Below are 15,889 nucleotides of genomic sequence, written 5' to 3'. Positions count from 1 at the left end.
CCTTAGATGGAAATAAATGCATTTTCACTTAAATTTCAGCACTTTTAAAATCTGTGATTAATCACGCTTAACTTCCAAAACATTATGTGATTAATCACAATAAAAAATGTTAATGCACTGACACCACTAGTTTAACGTGTTAGCGAGTTCCTAAGCTATTTTGAAAAAAACTGAAAAATACTTGGAACACAAATATATTGGGTAAATGAGTCCAGTAAATTTACCATCTTGGATACATTTTTTTAACTGAGCTCGTCACATATCAAGGTATCTTGATTTAAAGGCTGTATAATTATGCTGGCCACCTTTTGCGTTGGAAACACACCTTTGAAATCTGTCTAGGCTCACTATGTTTTGAAACCGAGCTAATATCTTTTATCTTAAAACCCTATAGGGGCAAACTTGCACCAAAATGACCTTGCTGCTTATTTGAATATTTCTTTCTGACTCTGTGTCTATCAGCCTGGTTTCATTGGCTGTGTGAGGGATTTGAAGCTAAATGAAGAGGTGCTACAGAGCCCATCTCACAGTGTAGGGGTGGTACCGTGTTTCCAGCAGCTCGTGCAGCCTGGTGTTTACTTCGCCACTCAGGGAGGATATCTGATCATTGGTGAGTCACCAACCTCTCACTCCATACCAGTCACTTTGAATCAGTCAAACACTCCACTTTAGATTTAATTCAGCGAGGTTCTACAAGATGTACTATACACTTTAGATCGTTCACATGTATGTTTACTATACTTTTAATAAAGTAGGTTAACAGTTGTTCTGCTCTCTCTCTATGTGTCTCTGTATGTTCATGTTGGTGTAGATCAATCACTGGCATTGGGTCGAGACCTGGAGATCCAGTTGGAGGTTCGTCCAGTTTCTGACTCCGGGCTTTTGCTGCATGCTGGAGCGAAGAAAAATCAACAGCTGAGTCTCTATCTGAACCAGGGCCAGGTGACACAACTATTTCTTCAAATGTTAACATACAAACCTTAGGAAAGGATTTTTACAGAGTTTGGACTAAATGAGATTCACAGCTTTATTTAATTGTTAATGCTGCTTGCTAACGGAAGCAACACTATCATTATTTCTTATACATAGTGTTAGGGGTTTAAAGAAACAGACAAGACAAGAATGAGATATTTTTATTTTATTATTTGGAATGGTCTCCCATTCACCACAATAGAAGTGTACATTCTAAAGATTACATCCACGTTCCAAACAGATATGTCAAAGGGTCCATTCAGGTTTGGTCATACTCTCTGAAAGTCTGTTTTATAAGTCATGGATTATTCCATGTTTTACAGGTGACTGTGTTGGTGAACAGTGGAAGTGGAGAGTTTTCAGTGAGTCTCACACCAGAGGAGTCACTCTGTGATGGAAGTTGGCACAGTCTTGCAAGTGAGTCTCTCTTTTCAACACACACGCTTCATGTAAATAACATAGACTACACTTATATAATGAATAATTTATAGGTAACTTCATGAGGAATATCTTTGCAATATAATTTCACACAAATTTTCTTTGTGATTTTAGTTGTGAAGAAGAGTAACGTTATCCAGTTACATGTGGATGCAGCGAGTGAGCATGGAGTCGGCCCAAAAGAGAGCAGATCGAACGGTGGCAAAGAGACTGTCTATCTGGGCAGCATGCCAGGTATGACACCTGTGTGCTACCAGTCATATAAAACTAACCACTATAGTAAAGGTCAGAGATCAATACAGATGTGTTGCATTTGTGAAATAAAATCACTCCTTATGTCAAAGAACCCAACATTTTTTAGAGGTACTGTTCATGAACCAAAATATTGCATTGAAAAATGTGGAAATGTTTTGGGCCTGCTCTGCGCTATTTGTTTTAAAGCTGAAGTTTGTAATTTCTGCGATACCATCGTCGCCAAATGGAATTGCAAAAATAAAATTGATTTCTGAATACACCCTCCTTCTGCCTTTGGATTAAGAGACGAAGTAACAGATAGTCCTGCCCCAAACTCACATCACTGGTTAAGCCAATGTTGCTGTGTCAGGTTTGATGGGCTGCTTAAACACAGAGTGTGTACTCTGTTCAGGGAAATCAACCTACAAATGGTTCCTAGTTGTCTCTGTACATTAAGATGGGATACTAGTAAGTATTTTAATGTCTTAAGACCCCTGATTTCTGTTCTGTTCCATTACGCTAACTGTTCTTGGAACACAAGATCATATGTTCATAACATATGCTCACTAAACTGTCATTTCTGTATGTGTTGCTGAAACATTTTGTCTCTCTGTGTGCAGATGCCATGGAGGTGCCGGGTCTTCCATCTGGACTCCCCTCTTTTAATGGCTGTGTGAGGAAAGGCATTCTGAATCACAGGTCTGTCACACTGTCGAAACCCTCCTTAGTGTCTGGAGCCGTGGGGACACAGGGCTGTCCTGCCTCATAGTCCAAAACTGCATTGCCACCAAATACACACTGACACTATCAAATCAGCGGGTGGTGGGTTTGCTTTATATCGTTTAAGCAATAATAATAATAAATATATTTATATTTTCACGACACCCTCGTATGTAGTTTTTGTAAAAAAGCACTAAGTGCAGAGAAGCCACTAATAAATGTTCAGAGCTGCAAGCAGAGGCGTGTCCAGAGGAATGCCTACAGAGAACTGGACTAATATTGTTTTAAATTGAAATAGTACATATAATCATGAACATTGACAATTATGGTACTATTTAACTGTATGAAAACACTGGAGGTCAATTTATTGTGGATATGCCCAAGAATCTCCTCATTTACTGTAGAACCACACCTTTTAAAGAATTCATTTTGTATTATCTAAAATCAATGGAGTTAAACTCAAGAAAAGTTATTTTTGTCACTTTTAAGATTGTGTCCAGTTCCCTCAAAACTATACCTGTATTTGTATTGGCAACAATAAAAATTTCCTTGATGTATTATTGTATGTAACTTTGATTAAAATTGTATCACCTTCACACAGACATGAACACAAACTGGAATTACATAGTCAGATATTTAATAGTGTATCTTTACACATACAAAACACTGAATTGAATCAATAGATTACAGGCATACACCCCAGACTAGAATTTTACTAACAGTTCATATCAGTGAGATAGAGATTTCTTTGTTCTGTTGGGAAGTGATTTCTAATCCAAGCTCATATCCTCATCGTCATCTTTCTTGTCTTTGGAATCACCATTATCATCTGCCTTTATATCGTTGCCCTCCATAGCCTTGGCAAACGCCTCCACATCTAGATCATAGGATGAAAGGACAACATAAACATCTGACATAGCAAAAGGATTTACCCTGACTTTAAACACAGAACAATTTTATACATCCATGTACGTAGATTAAATCTGGTAATCTGCCAAGACTACAGTAAAGAAGTGTTTGTAAATAATTTACCTCCTTTATTAGCCGCATCTACTGCTTCAGAAGGCAGACCAAACTGGTTCATTAGAGGACCGAGCTGACCAGAAGCCAGTGCACTGCTGAACATACTCATCGCCTGCACACACAGATAAAAACAGTATGTTTACAAGATAGAATATTCCATGGAAAAGTCCCAGAATAAGTGGAAATAGTTGCAAAGGAGTTCATGGAGAATTAGTTTTGGTTATTTAAATGCTGTGTATTTACTAAACTATACTTCTGGGACAAATCGGTTACCTAACCATAACAAATTCTCTTTTTGAGACTGTCGTCATCAGGAAAAAAAAACAATTAATCAAATGAATAATTTTATTCTGAAAAGGCTAGTTTTATTTTAAGGGTAGGGTCGGTTAGTCTATACTAAATATAAATAACCTTTATAACTACAGTGACAAGAAAAAAATATGTGAACCCTTTGGAATAAGTTAGTTTTCTGCATTCTGGTCATAAAATGTGATTTCATCATCCAAGTCACAAATATAGACAAACACAAATGTGCTCAAGCTAACAACACTTTTATTGAACACGTCCCATCACACATTAACAGTGCTGTGGAAATGTAAGTGAACCCAATCCTCCATTGGCAGCAATAACCTAAACAAAGTGTTTCCAGTAGCTGCAGATTTTGGACCATTCTTCCTTACAGAACTACTTCAATATTCTTAGGATGTCTGGTGCTCTTGAATTCATTCCACAGCATCTCTATTGGGTTAAGATCTGGGCTTTGACTGGACCACTCCAAAAAGTTGGATTTAATATAAATATATATATATAAAATTTTGTTGTGGATTGTAGTAATGTAGTGTTAAGGGTCACTGACCTGCTGCATCACCCAATTTCTACTGAGCTTAAGCTGGCGCAAAGCAATCTTGAAGAAAATGATCCAGGCCCCTTAGCAGCAAAGACAGGCCCAAATGTTTTTTGCGCTCTCCACCATACTTCACCATTGGGATGATGTTTTCATGTTGGTATGCGGTGCCCTTTTTACACCTTGCGTAGCGCTGTAGCTACGTCTTAAGTCTAAGTAGCTCTAACCCACACCTCTAATCTTGTTTCATTACTTGGATGTCAGGTTTACCCTCACCTGACTCTAAATTATTTTTGTTGACATCATATACTTTTTTCAAACAACACTGTGAATGTTTGAATGATGTATTCGATACATGTACAAGAACAAACAACAATCTGCGTGTTATTGGTTAAAACTGATTGTGTTTGTTCAATGTTGTAAATTAGATGATCAAACCAGATTTAAGACAATTTTATACATAAATGCAGGTAATTTTCTTGCCACTGTATATAAAAACCCTAGAGGTCTTTGATGTTAAGATAGCCAAGTAAACGTGTGTGTGAGACAGAGACCTGTTGGAACTGTGGAGATGTGAGTGTGTTCTGTATCTCATCAGCGCTCCGTGGCAGTGATTCTCCTGAGGGCAGGTAAGGCAACAGTCTCTGCTGCACATCAGGGTTAGCCAGAATAGGAGCCATGATATCAGGGGTCAACACAGTTGCCAAGTCCACTGCAAAGACATGATGAAACCAAATTTAAGTCATTTTTTGTGACTGTTTAGACAGAAACAGATTTCTAAAGCACTGACTTTAATCTGATTTTAAACCACATATGAAATGGACTTAATATAGTTTTCAGCTATTCAAACTGATTTTAATTGGTTATACCTACAAAAACAAATTAAGATGCAATTTACAACCTGTCTACATCAACTGTGCATCTCTCACCTCCTGGTCCCTCTGCGGCCATGGCAGGCACGTTCATGGTGGCAAGAATGCTCTGCAGGTCACTCAGCTGAATGGGCTGTGTGCTGGAGGGGGCCCCTGCAGGAATGGAGGGAGTCTGGGCTGCAGGCGTGGTGGGGGTCACAGTGGGTGAGCTGGTGGAGGTGGCAGCAGGGGTTACCGGTGTGGTGGGTGCCTGGGTGGAGCTGATTCGAGCGGCAGATCCAGAGGATGGAGTGGCTGCTGCTGATTGGCTGCGGGAGCTGTGGTATGGGAGAGAGGGAGAAGCAAATGAAATTAAATATATACTAAGCTTATTGAGAATTACAATTCAAATTTCATATGTATACACAACATGGAGCCATCGTACTGACATAACAGGAAAATTGATTTACATAGCAAAATATACCTTGAGGTTGAGCTGCTGGTAGCAGGACCTCCACTGCCCAACAGACTGGCCAGACCAGGACCAGCGAGAGCACCAAGACCCCCTAAAACACATAAGAAAACATGAACTTCAGTATTTATATGTGCCGACTGATCAAACTTGATCCTTAATCCTTGGCCTACAGTATGCAACACAAAATATTTATAATTTAGTATAGTTTTTTCATTTTTCATTGCACTGCCATTTAGCTTTTTCCAATCATGAATTTAAAGCTATGGATTTAAAAAAAAAAAATAAATAAATAAAAAAAAAAATCACTCACCAAGCCCACCCAGTCCTGTAGGTCCAATCAGCTGCATGAGTTGATTGTGGCTCATATTACCCAAGAGGCTTTGCAGGCCACCTTCTCCTTGGAAGAAAACAAAATAGAGTTAAAGGAGTCTGTTATTATATCATTTACTGGAGAGTACAATTGATAATAATCAGTGCTGCATCTCCTTCAATAACTCACCACCAAGTGCGGAGAGTTCATGGCTGCCACCTCCTCCACTGCCCAGAGCTCCTGGAATGGGTGGGTTGTTCAGGTACTCATTCACTTTGCGACAGTACTCTTCATCTTTGTCTGTTTTGGGCTCCTTTGAATAAGAGAGATGAGACGGTGAGAAAACAATATGTGCCTTTTCCTCTATAAATATGCAGAGAGAAGTGAATACACAAATTAAATTACATCTTTAACTGACACCTTTATCAACTGTGCAATTACAGTGCTTTCAGAAAGTATTCAGACCCCTTCATTTTGTTATGTTGCAGCCTTATGCTAAAATGCATTACAAAACATCACTCTACACTCAGGTATACTTATACACCCCATAATGACAAAGAAAACTTAGCAAATTTACTTAAAAGAAAAAAAAACTGAAATATCACATTGACATTAGTATTCAGAGCCTTAACTCATTACTTAGTTGAAGCACCTTTGGCAGCGATTACAGCCTCCAGTCTTTTTTGGGTATGATATGACAAGCTTTGCACACCTGGATTTGGGGATTTTCTGCCATTCCTCAAGCTCTGAACAGCCATTTTCAGGTCTCTCCAGAGCCGTTTGATTGGGTTCAAGTCCGGGCTCTGGCTGGGTCACTCAAGGACATTCACAGAGATTTCCCTAAGCCACTCTTGCATAGTTTTACCTGTGTGCTTAAGAGTCCTTGTCCTATTGGAAGGTGAACCTTCAGCCGATCTGCAGTCTTGAGCAATTTGGATCAGGTATTCATTAAGGATATCTCTGTATTTTGCTGCGTTCAGCTTTCCTTCAACCCTTACCAGTACCTGACACTGAAAAACACCCTGTGGTGATGTGGGCCTGGTTGAGCAACGTCTGTTGAGAGTGAGACCCGGGAGAGGAGGAACAGTAAGGGTTGACACCTGTGGGAAATGATCTCTAACAGCAGTTCTGTGTTAAAGTGAGAGCTGGAGAGGGATGGAGTCTAGACTGCCGGAGGAGAGAGAGACACAGGCAGCAGAGTCTTGTGTGTGTTGCTGGAAAGCAAACATAAGTGTGTATTAGACTAAAAAGCATGTGCAATAAAAAGCTTATGTGGACTGGTGGCAGGACACTCCACAACCCAATAAATGGTACCGAAGAGCTGTCGGAAAATGTTATTCCCGACGGCTCATAATTCTATGGTGGGTCACTTAAGGCAGGAAAAGACAGTGAACCGTCTTATGGCCGGTTTCTATTGCCCGGGCATTCGCGGGATGTTTGCAGGTGCTGTGCAGCATGCCGTGAATGTCAGCTGGTGAATCCGCCAACCACCCCAAGAGCGTCATTGCGCCCCCTTCCTTTGATTGAGGTCCCCTTCGAAATAATTGGTATGGACCTCATCCGGCATCCCTTTGTGTTGGTTCTGGTGGAATATGCAGCGCAAAGTGTTTTGTAGGCATTCTTCAGAATAATCTCCCGAGTGGGTATTTCAAAAGAAATTCTCACGACCAGGGCACTATGTTTATGTCACGTACACTACGTGAACTATACAAATTATTGGGGATACAATTGATTTCCAACGTTTACCACGCCCAAACAACGGGTTGGTAGAAGGATTGAATCAGACCATAAAGAATATGATTTGTAAGTTTGTGCTCGAATTTGAGACAAGTCGCTCGAGCCTCTATTATTTGCAGTTTGAGAGGTCCAACAAGCCTCCACGGTGTTCTCACCATTTGAACTATTGTTCAGGCATGCACCTCATCCTACGGGAAAATTGGGATTAGGGACCTTCAAACAGCAAAAATGAAATGCAATACATTCTTGACCTGAGAGCAAAACTCCACACAATGGGGCAATTAATACATGAGAATTTGCTCCAGAACATCAAAAGACGGCTGTATAATAGGGGAACTCGATTACAGGAATTTACCCACATTGAGCTCTAAATTACTCACCAAGTGGCAAGGACATTTGAGGACACACAGCAAGTTGGGGAAATCGATTATGAGGTTAATCGAATGGAGAGGCAGAGCAAGTCAGATTTACCACCTAAATCTCCTAAAAACATGGAGAGAGGCGGTCTCCGTGACATTGGCGATGGTGGTTCCGGAGAGGGATGAGCTCGGACCGGAGGTAAACTCAAGTCACCAATCAATTCACCCTGGTCACTTGTGGAGACAACCTCTCACCATCCCAAATCACGGAGGTTGCCAGGTTGCAAGGATAATTCTTTGACGTGTTCTCGCCTCTTACCGGTCATACAAATCTCATTGAGCACCATATTGAGACGGCCACAGGGGTAGTGGTATGTAATCATCCCTACAGATTAACAAAGCACAAAAAAAGTGGTTTGTGAAGAATTAAAGGTCATGCTGGATATGGGGGTAATAGAAGAATCCCACAGCAACTGGACCAGCCCCGTAGTTTTGGTTCCTAAGAGCGATGGGGCAGTTTGGTTCTGTGTGGATTATAAAAAGTCAATGCGGTTGCTAAATTTGATGCATACCAAGTGCCTCAGATTGATGAGCTGCTGAAACTGTTAGGGGCGGCTCACTTTTATTCGACACTGGATTTAACGAACGTATATTGGCAGATCCCTTAACTCCCATGTCACGTGAAAAGACGGTATTTTACAAACCGTTCCAAAAAGGAGGAGAGCAGGAGATGGATAAAAAGGGAGTCCAGACCACCGGAGGAGAGAGAGATGCATGCAGCAGAGTCTTGTGTGTGTGTTGCTGAAAAGCAAACAGTGTGTATTAGACAAAAAAGTGTGTGTAATAAAAAGTTTACGTGGATTGGTTACCCTGCTCCCGATTCCTCCATCACAAAGTAGCAAGAGATCTGTCACACACCCTCACAGCATGATGCTACTACCATCACGCTTCACCGTTGATGAGCGGGGCCTGGTTACCTCCAGACATGACGCTTGGAATTGAGGCCAAACAGTTCAATCTTCGCATCATCAGTCCAGAGAATCTTGTTTCTCACAGTCTTAAAGAGTACTTTAGGTGCTTTTTATGTGCCTTTCACTGAGGAGAGGCTTCTGTCTGGCCACTCTGTCATAAAGCCCAGATTGGTGGAGTGTTGCAGTGATGGTTCTTCTTTTGCAAGTTTATCCCATCTCCACACATGATCTCTGGAGCTCAACCAAAGTGACCACCGGGTTCTTGGTCACCTCTCTTATCAAGGTCCTTCTCCCCCATTTGCTCAGTTTGGCCAGGTGCCCAACTCTAGGAAGAGTCCTGGTTGTTCCAAACTTCTTCCATTTAGGAGTTGTGGAGGCCACTGTGCTCTTGGGAACCTTCAATGCAGCAGAAATTTTTTTGTAGCCTTCTCCAGGTCTGTGCCTCAACACAATCCTGTCTCTGAGCTCTGCAGGCAGTTTTAACCTCATGACTTTTTGCTCTGATATGCATTTTCAGCTGTGAGACATTAAATAGACAGGTGTGTGCCTTTCCAAATCATGTCCAATCAATTTAATTTGCCACAGGTGAACTCCAATCAAAGTGTAGAAACAACGGAAATGATCCAGAGAAATGGGATGCACCGGAGCAAAATTTCAAGTGTCATAACAAAGGGTCTGAATACTTGTCAATGTGATATTTCATATTTTTCTTTTTAATACATTTGCAAATTATAAAAACAAATCTTTTTTTTTTTTTTTGCTTTGTCATTATGGGGTATGGGGTGTAGATTGATATGAAAAAAGTAAATAATTTAAAGCATTTTAGCATGAGGCTGCAACATAACAAAATGTGAAAACTTTTGTGTGACAAGCACTGACAATAATTTACAGGCCTTTCTGACTGACTGGGCTAAAACTGACTCTATACAATGATTAAAGCAGAGTGGGGTGTTTAAGAGGTTGAATTTCTTTTTAAACTGATACAGCGTCTAATAAAATGCAGCAGTCATGTGTGAAAATGGAAAAAAGACCTAGTGTAAACGGCCCCTGTCTTGATCTCTTATCAGTGTTAGGTAATTACATACAACTATATTTAATGGAAAAACACTGCAATACCTCCAGTATTATGAAGCTTGTGTCCATGGTACCCTAAGTTTCTTTTTTCATATACTTTTTTACTTAATATTTGAGAATATGAACTGGCTAAATCTTCTGACTATCGTTTTACGCATTTTTGTTGCCAGCCAGATGTGTTCTTTGCAACAATAAAATAAAAAACAATAGTTATAACACAGTGCTGTTAGGTTTATATTGATTCATTGTGGCATCTTGTGGACGTTAGAGAAAACTGAATGCCTGAATATCAGTTGTCTTGCAGTTCACCTACCTGAAATAATGTAATTTAAATTTTGAGTTTAATGCATTAATGGAAATATTTATTATTAAATTGAAAAATTTAAATTTAGCCCTGTTGACAGTGCTACAAAGTTCCAAATGGGAAATTATTCAAATAAACAAGTGATGGAAGGGTTTGCTTAAGAATCAACGCTTATGTTCAAATAAAAAGAAGCCACATTTGTTTCTTGGATTGAAAAATTATGAGAAAAAATAGCTCAGCTCTGTAGGTCCATACAATGCAAGTGAATGGTGATCAGAACTACGAAACTCCATAAATCACATTAAGGCAGCTTCAAAGTAATCCATAAGACTCCAGTTGTTAAAAGTCTTCTGAAAAGATGAAACGACACATTGTTTCTCACAAACACTTATCATATCACTGCTGAAGATGGATTTAACATCTGGAGTCTTATGGATTACTTTTATACTGCCTTTATGTGATTTCCGGAGCTTCACATTTCTGGCCACCATTAACTTGTAATGTGTGGCCCTACAGAGCTGAGATAGTCATACACATCTGGGATGGCATGAGGGTGAGTAAATGATAAAGATAATTTTAATTTTTGAAGCTCTTTGGAAAGATAGGAGTGGGTCTGAACAGTGAGCTGTGTCTTCCGCTCTACACTCAAGCAGCTGGATATTTTTGCCCTGGCAGCGCATTCGCGCATCATCATTAGAGTTTCATATGCTCTCATGTTATGTCCAACGACATCAAACGCCTAATCATTTCAGCCCTTCTCACCTGCATCCAGAAGAACAGCCTTTTGGAGCCAGCTTTAAACTTTAGCACAAACACACGTCCTGTGGTGCACTGATTCACCTTCTTAAACTCACAGTCATCTGGGAATATGATCAGATCCTGAATACAGAAGTATTTATGAACACATTAGTCAGAATGTCAGCTTCAGTCCTCATTCACTTTCATTGCATCTATTTTCCATACAATGATAGAGAAAGGTTGTATGTGTTTGGAACAATACGAAGGTGAGTAAATGAAGACAGAATTTTCATTTTTGGGTTAACAATCCCTTTAAACAATTTGTACAAGTAACACCAAGCAGTCATTATAAACAGAGAAGAGAGCTATAATTTTATGTCTACTAACATCCTCCACGTTTCCAGAGGTCCTGTCCTTCCAGCAGAAGTGGATGAGCGAGTCATCTGTCTGCTGGACGTAGACGGAGCCCTTACGCTTGTCCGGGGTCACTGTGCTGCCCTTCAGGGTCATTTTACCGGCCCTAAACTCAACCAGATATTTACTGGATGAACTGCGGGAGCCAGACACCAGACTGGGGAACAGGGCTCCAGACGACATCTTCACTGCTTAAGATAAAATAGGAATAATAATAATAAAAATAAATAATACAAACGAACACTATTTGGTTTCAGACTATTGCTGATGGGGTTTTAATAAAGATCTCAGGGCTGCTCTGTACCGTATGGATGATAAACAACAGGAAATTCAAGAGCAGTTCCTTGTGTGAACACAACAGTTACTCAGCAAGATTTATTAGCACTCGAGCTAGCTTCAAAAAAAAGAATTAAGTGTGTATTTACAAATAAACAAATAAACACGCACATATTTTCGTACAGTATGAAACAGTACCAGAATTGTCACTCTGTCGACCTTAGGTTGTAGCTTTGTAATATGTTTAATGTTTGGATTGTAAAAACACTGCATTCAATTAGCATTAGCTGTTATTTAAACACACAGAACTCGAGCGCAACATTGATTGCGCATTTAGTTTCAGATGTGACATGCCACTATAAATAAAATATTTAAAAAGTTAAGTAAAATACAACATACCGGTGTTTAAGTTAAGTTTTTTGTATAACTGTTAAAGCAAATGTGTCTTCAGGGACATTCGCTAGAGTTGCTGACGGAATGACTGAGGAAAAGTGGCAAACTTCCTGTCTCCGCCTGGCCACGTTTCCATTGGTCACTTTCTTCATCTTCTAGATTTGTATAGGAGATTGGACGCCATTCGGCGCATTGCCGCCACCAACAGGACATTTTAAACCTCACGCGTGAGAAGAAGAAGAAGAAAAAGAAGAAAGGTATTTTGTCAATCCTTGCACTAAAGCCAGAAGACATTCTATAACTTATTTTTAGGTTTAGATATTTTGTCCTTTGGGCCAAGAAGTGTCCTTCCTCACTGTCAGATTTCAAACATTCAAGTAATACATGGGATACAGTTTCAGACAGTCTGCATACATCACATAATCCACCCGGATGTTTTCCTATAGCCTAATATAAAGATTTGCATTCAATCTACAATGGCCAAACTTAAGTCAGGACAACAATACTTGTTGGAATCGGTTATTTCCTGAAATGTATCAACCATGAGTTTTAACATCACCTTCCCATTGTTGCTGCCATTGTATCCCAATACCTGACACTAGTTTACTTCTTAATTCGGTTCTTGCAAATTCCTCTCTAATGCCTACTTCCTCTTGTTTTAATGACTCTTTAGCTGCTTCTTCATTGCACTTAATTCCATTATGTGCAGGTTCCCATTAAATTCTAATGTCACATTCTGCATGTGTAATCCTGTGCAATCTTAAATAGAGTTCTAAAATAAGATCTGGCCTTGCAGTGGATTGTCTTTACTAATAGGTTAAAACTGAAGAAGAGTCAGAGCAAATAACCATCCTGTTTGGTCTAACATCCTCTACACATTCTAACACCCATAGGGCTGTTTGATTCCAAAAATTTGGGAATCGACTCTGATTCCGATTCCTGGTTTTGGAATCGTTAGATTCTTTTTCGATTCCAAAACATTTGTACTCTGAATAAAATGTCCAAACAATACATTTCAGTTTTATTAAAAAAAATCCATTGTTGTACTGAGTTGTAATATTAAAATAATAATAATAATAATAATTATATATATATATATATATATATATATTATTATTATTATTATTATTTTTATTTTTTAACATTAAAAATGTCAAGAACGAGTTGAAAAGGTTTTCCAGCTTTTAGTCCACTACAATATCTTAATCTTAGTTGAGAAATATACATAGCACAACTAGTCCAATTACTATCAGAATCTTTGGATCTGGTGGTATAAACTTGAAGTATTGAATTCCATTTAGCATATATATAATTGTAACAAGATAAAAAATGGGAAAGGAGGAGGCAGGAACTGGCTGAACAGTCAAAGTAATATTTGAATACGAATTTAAATAAAAAGACAAACATAAACACACACACGGCAGCTGCGTGTGGCTCTCTCTCAAACTGCCACATCACGCTGCACTTATCCCTCTCCTCGGCTTATTAGCACGATTGGGGGCTGGGTGTGTGTAGTAGCGGCCGGCCCGGCCCGCCCTCCTCCTAGTCACAATAATCATCAGCAATTTCTTTGGGAGATAGATCATCATGAATTTTATCAGTGAGGGAGAGAGAGCTACCACATGCACCCAGAGACTGTGTTGAGCTGTGTGCGCCTAAAAGCGTGATTATTTCGTGAAGCGCTGAAAAGAAAATTTTGTGTTATATAATAAATACCGTTTGAGTTCAAATCACGTCTCCCGCTTCCTCCTTGCACCCCAGGAAGGAAGAAGGAAGAACGCCGCCATGGATGCCTCACCTCTGGAGGCTGTTTTCAAGACCCTCGCCAGCATCCACCAGACACAGCATAAGGCCCCCTCAAGCTGCGCACTGAACAGGAGCAGCAGTTTATTGTGCTCCTCCAGGCCCAAGAGGAGGACCGGCAGGTGCTCCGGAGCTTGCTGCACCAGGAGGGTGCTGCAAGCCGCGACCTCAGACCCCATGACTGCCTCACCCTATGTTCCGCTGGTCAAGATTGGCCCCCTAGACGATCCAGGGTCCTTTCTGGAGCACTTTGAGTGGACAGCAGGGGCTTGCGAATTGCCGGGCATCCATAGGTGATCCGGTTAATACCACTGTTGTCTGGGGAAGCCTAACTCACGGTGCAGCAGTTACCAACAGAGAACCTCCTGCTGGACGCCGAGAAGCAGTGCCAACACTTCCGGTTGCTGACCATGGGCGAGCATGGCCGCCCATTTGCCTTTGCCCAGCAGCTCTGGGACACCCGCCGGAGGTGGATGCTGGTTGAGTAATGCAACGTTGGAGCTGTGGTACTGTAACTTTTGGGCACGAATTGGCCAGCGTTTTCACTTCATTAAGGGAAATTTTTGCATGGGTCCTGTAACAGAGCATCTCGGTGTGGGATCTGGCTGGGGAGGCAGAGCTGGGGCCATATGCATCAGCTCTGCATGTGGATGACGTACGTGAGAGCAAAATCTTGGCTTCCCCAGCACTTAGTGGATTCCCCGCTGGGGATTTCCCTCTGGACCAGACGAGAGATGAGACCCTTAGACACGCCTTTGACTAATTGAGATTGATGGTCAACAAATTCAGTCAGACATTTCACTCACATATCCTTACTTTTCTATTATAAATGTTTGTATCGAGTGATGCAAGACGCTTAGACAAAAGAAGATTTTTAACATCCCAGTTGTTGATTCCGAAGAGCCGTCTGGAAATGTTATTCCAGATGGCTCATTATAATCCAATAGCTGGTCACTTAGGGCAGAAAAAGACACTGGAACATCTAATGGGATTCACAGGGATGTTCGCAGATGATGTGCGGCATGCCGTGAATGTCAACTGGTGAATCCACCGGCCACCCCAAGAGCACATTTGTGCCAGCTTCCTTTAATCGAGGTCCCCTTCGAAAGAAATGGTATGAACCTCGTCAGGCCATTAGAGCAGACGCCGGCACGTGGGCATCACTTTGTTTTGTTTCTGGTGAGCAGGTTGGGAGCCATGTTGTCCCAGTGTGAAAAAAGCTCGGAGGATCATCAGAGACTCCAGCCACCCGAGTAATGGTCTGCTCTCACTGCTACCATCAGGCAGGCGGTATCGTAGCATCTGGACCCACACCAGCCGACTACATGACAGCTTCTTACCCCAAGCAATCAGACTGTTGAACACTTGATCTATCAGGATCTATAATCAGCACTGCACTTTATTAATCTTATATCTCACACTGGACTGTCATAATTATATTTTCCACAATACTCTGTGTATTCTATATTGTGTGTATTGTTTACTGTACGTTGTATATTATTATTGTGTAAGTATGTGTACATTTGATATGTAAATTGTGTTGTGTAAGTATGTTGTTTATTGTAATTGGTATATGTCTTGTCACTGTCATGACTGCTATGTTGCTCGGAACTGCACACAAGAATCTCACCTACTGCTGTACTTGTGTACATGGTAGTGTGACAATAAAGTGATTTGATTTGATTACTGTTGATAAAAAACATAAAAATTACAGTCATTAAAATGAAATTTCTTCAGCCTTCAGTAAACAACAATCAATAGAATGGTTAGTCTAAAAGTGTGAACATTTAGAGAAATATTGATGGAGACATTGGTTTACTAAACATTTCTTCAGAAATAAGTGTTATTCATGTCCATTCTGCACTTAATTATGCATTCTAAAGACCTAATGCTCTCATAACTCTCATATTGTGTAAGTTCATCCATAATTTTTCATGCAATGTATGGGCATTA

At 40.4% G+C, this 15,889-nt stretch overlaps 2 protein-coding genes across 6 annotated transcripts in view; one reads left to right on the top strand and one right to left on the bottom strand.

Annotated features, from left to right (window-relative positions):
- lama5 (laminin, alpha 5) overlaps positions 1 to 2,919 on the top strand; it is a 107,846-nt gene extending 104,927 nt beyond the window's left edge. For all 3 annotated transcript variants that reach the window (XM_052092082.1, XM_052092083.1, XM_052092081.1), the window contains exons 76-80: positions 463 to 610; positions 812 to 942; positions 1,296 to 1,389; positions 1,525 to 1,644; positions 2,265 to 2,919. In XM_052092082.1, the coding sequence (XP_051948042.1) occupies positions 463 to 610; positions 812 to 942; positions 1,296 to 1,389; positions 1,525 to 1,644; positions 2,265 to 2,413 (642 nt within the window). In that variant the 3' untranslated portion in view covers positions 2,414 to 2,919. The remainder of the gene's footprint in view (positions 1 to 462; positions 611 to 811; positions 943 to 1,295; positions 1,390 to 1,524; positions 1,645 to 2,264) is intronic.
- A 60-nt stretch (positions 2,920 to 2,979) lies between these two features.
- LOC127619253 (proteasomal ubiquitin receptor ADRM1) lies at positions 2,980 to 12,260 on the bottom strand. Of its 3 annotated transcripts, none has more exons than XM_052092097.1 (10): positions 12,140 to 12,260; positions 11,438 to 11,652; positions 11,075 to 11,191; positions 6,057 to 6,180; positions 5,868 to 5,954; positions 5,567 to 5,648; positions 5,161 to 5,420; positions 4,786 to 4,943; positions 3,397 to 3,499; positions 2,980 to 3,241 (listed from the first exon to the last, which is right to left on the bottom strand). In XM_052092097.1, the coding sequence occupies exons 2-10, from the start codon at positions 11,645 to 11,647 to the stop codon at positions 3,135 to 3,137; spliced, it is 1,248 nt and encodes a 415-aa protein (XP_051948057.1). In that variant the 5' UTR covers positions 11,648 to 11,652; positions 12,140 to 12,260; the 3' UTR covers positions 2,980 to 3,134. The 3 variants fall into 3 exon arrangements, with proteins under 3 accessions (XP_051948057.1, XP_051948056.1, XP_051948058.1); XM_052092096.1 differs by having other exon boundaries at positions 11,438 to 11,655; positions 12,140 to 12,254; XM_052092098.1 differs by having other exon boundaries at positions 5,868 to 5,951; positions 11,438 to 11,655; positions 12,140 to 12,254.
- Between the last annotated feature and the right edge of the window lie 3,629 nt (positions 12,261 to 15,889).

Source organism: Xyrauchen texanus, chromosome 25, assembly GCF_025860055.1.
Source record: "Xyrauchen texanus isolate HMW12.3.18 chromosome 25, RBS_HiC_50CHRs, whole genome shotgun sequence".
Lineage (NCBI taxonomy): Eukaryota > Metazoa > Chordata > Actinopteri > Cypriniformes > Catostomidae > Xyrauchen > Xyrauchen texanus.
This window is presented reverse-complemented; position numbering and strand designations above follow the sequence as displayed.

Excerpts from the sequence above, each read along its gene's own strand:
- LOC127619253 (XM_052092097.1), bottom strand. The coding sequence starts at position 11,647 with ATGTCGTCTGGAGCCCTGTTCCCCAGTCTGGTGTCTGGCTCCCGCAGT. Across the intron at positions 5,955-6,056 it reads TGAACTCTCCGCACTTGGTG|GAGAAGGTGGCCTGCAAAGC; the intron begins GTGAGTTATTGA and ends TTTTCTTCCAAG. Across the intron at positions 4,944-5,160 it reads GGCCGCAGAGGGACCAGGAG|TGGACTTGGCAACTGTGTTG; the intron begins GTGAGAGATGCA and ends ATGTCTTTGCAG.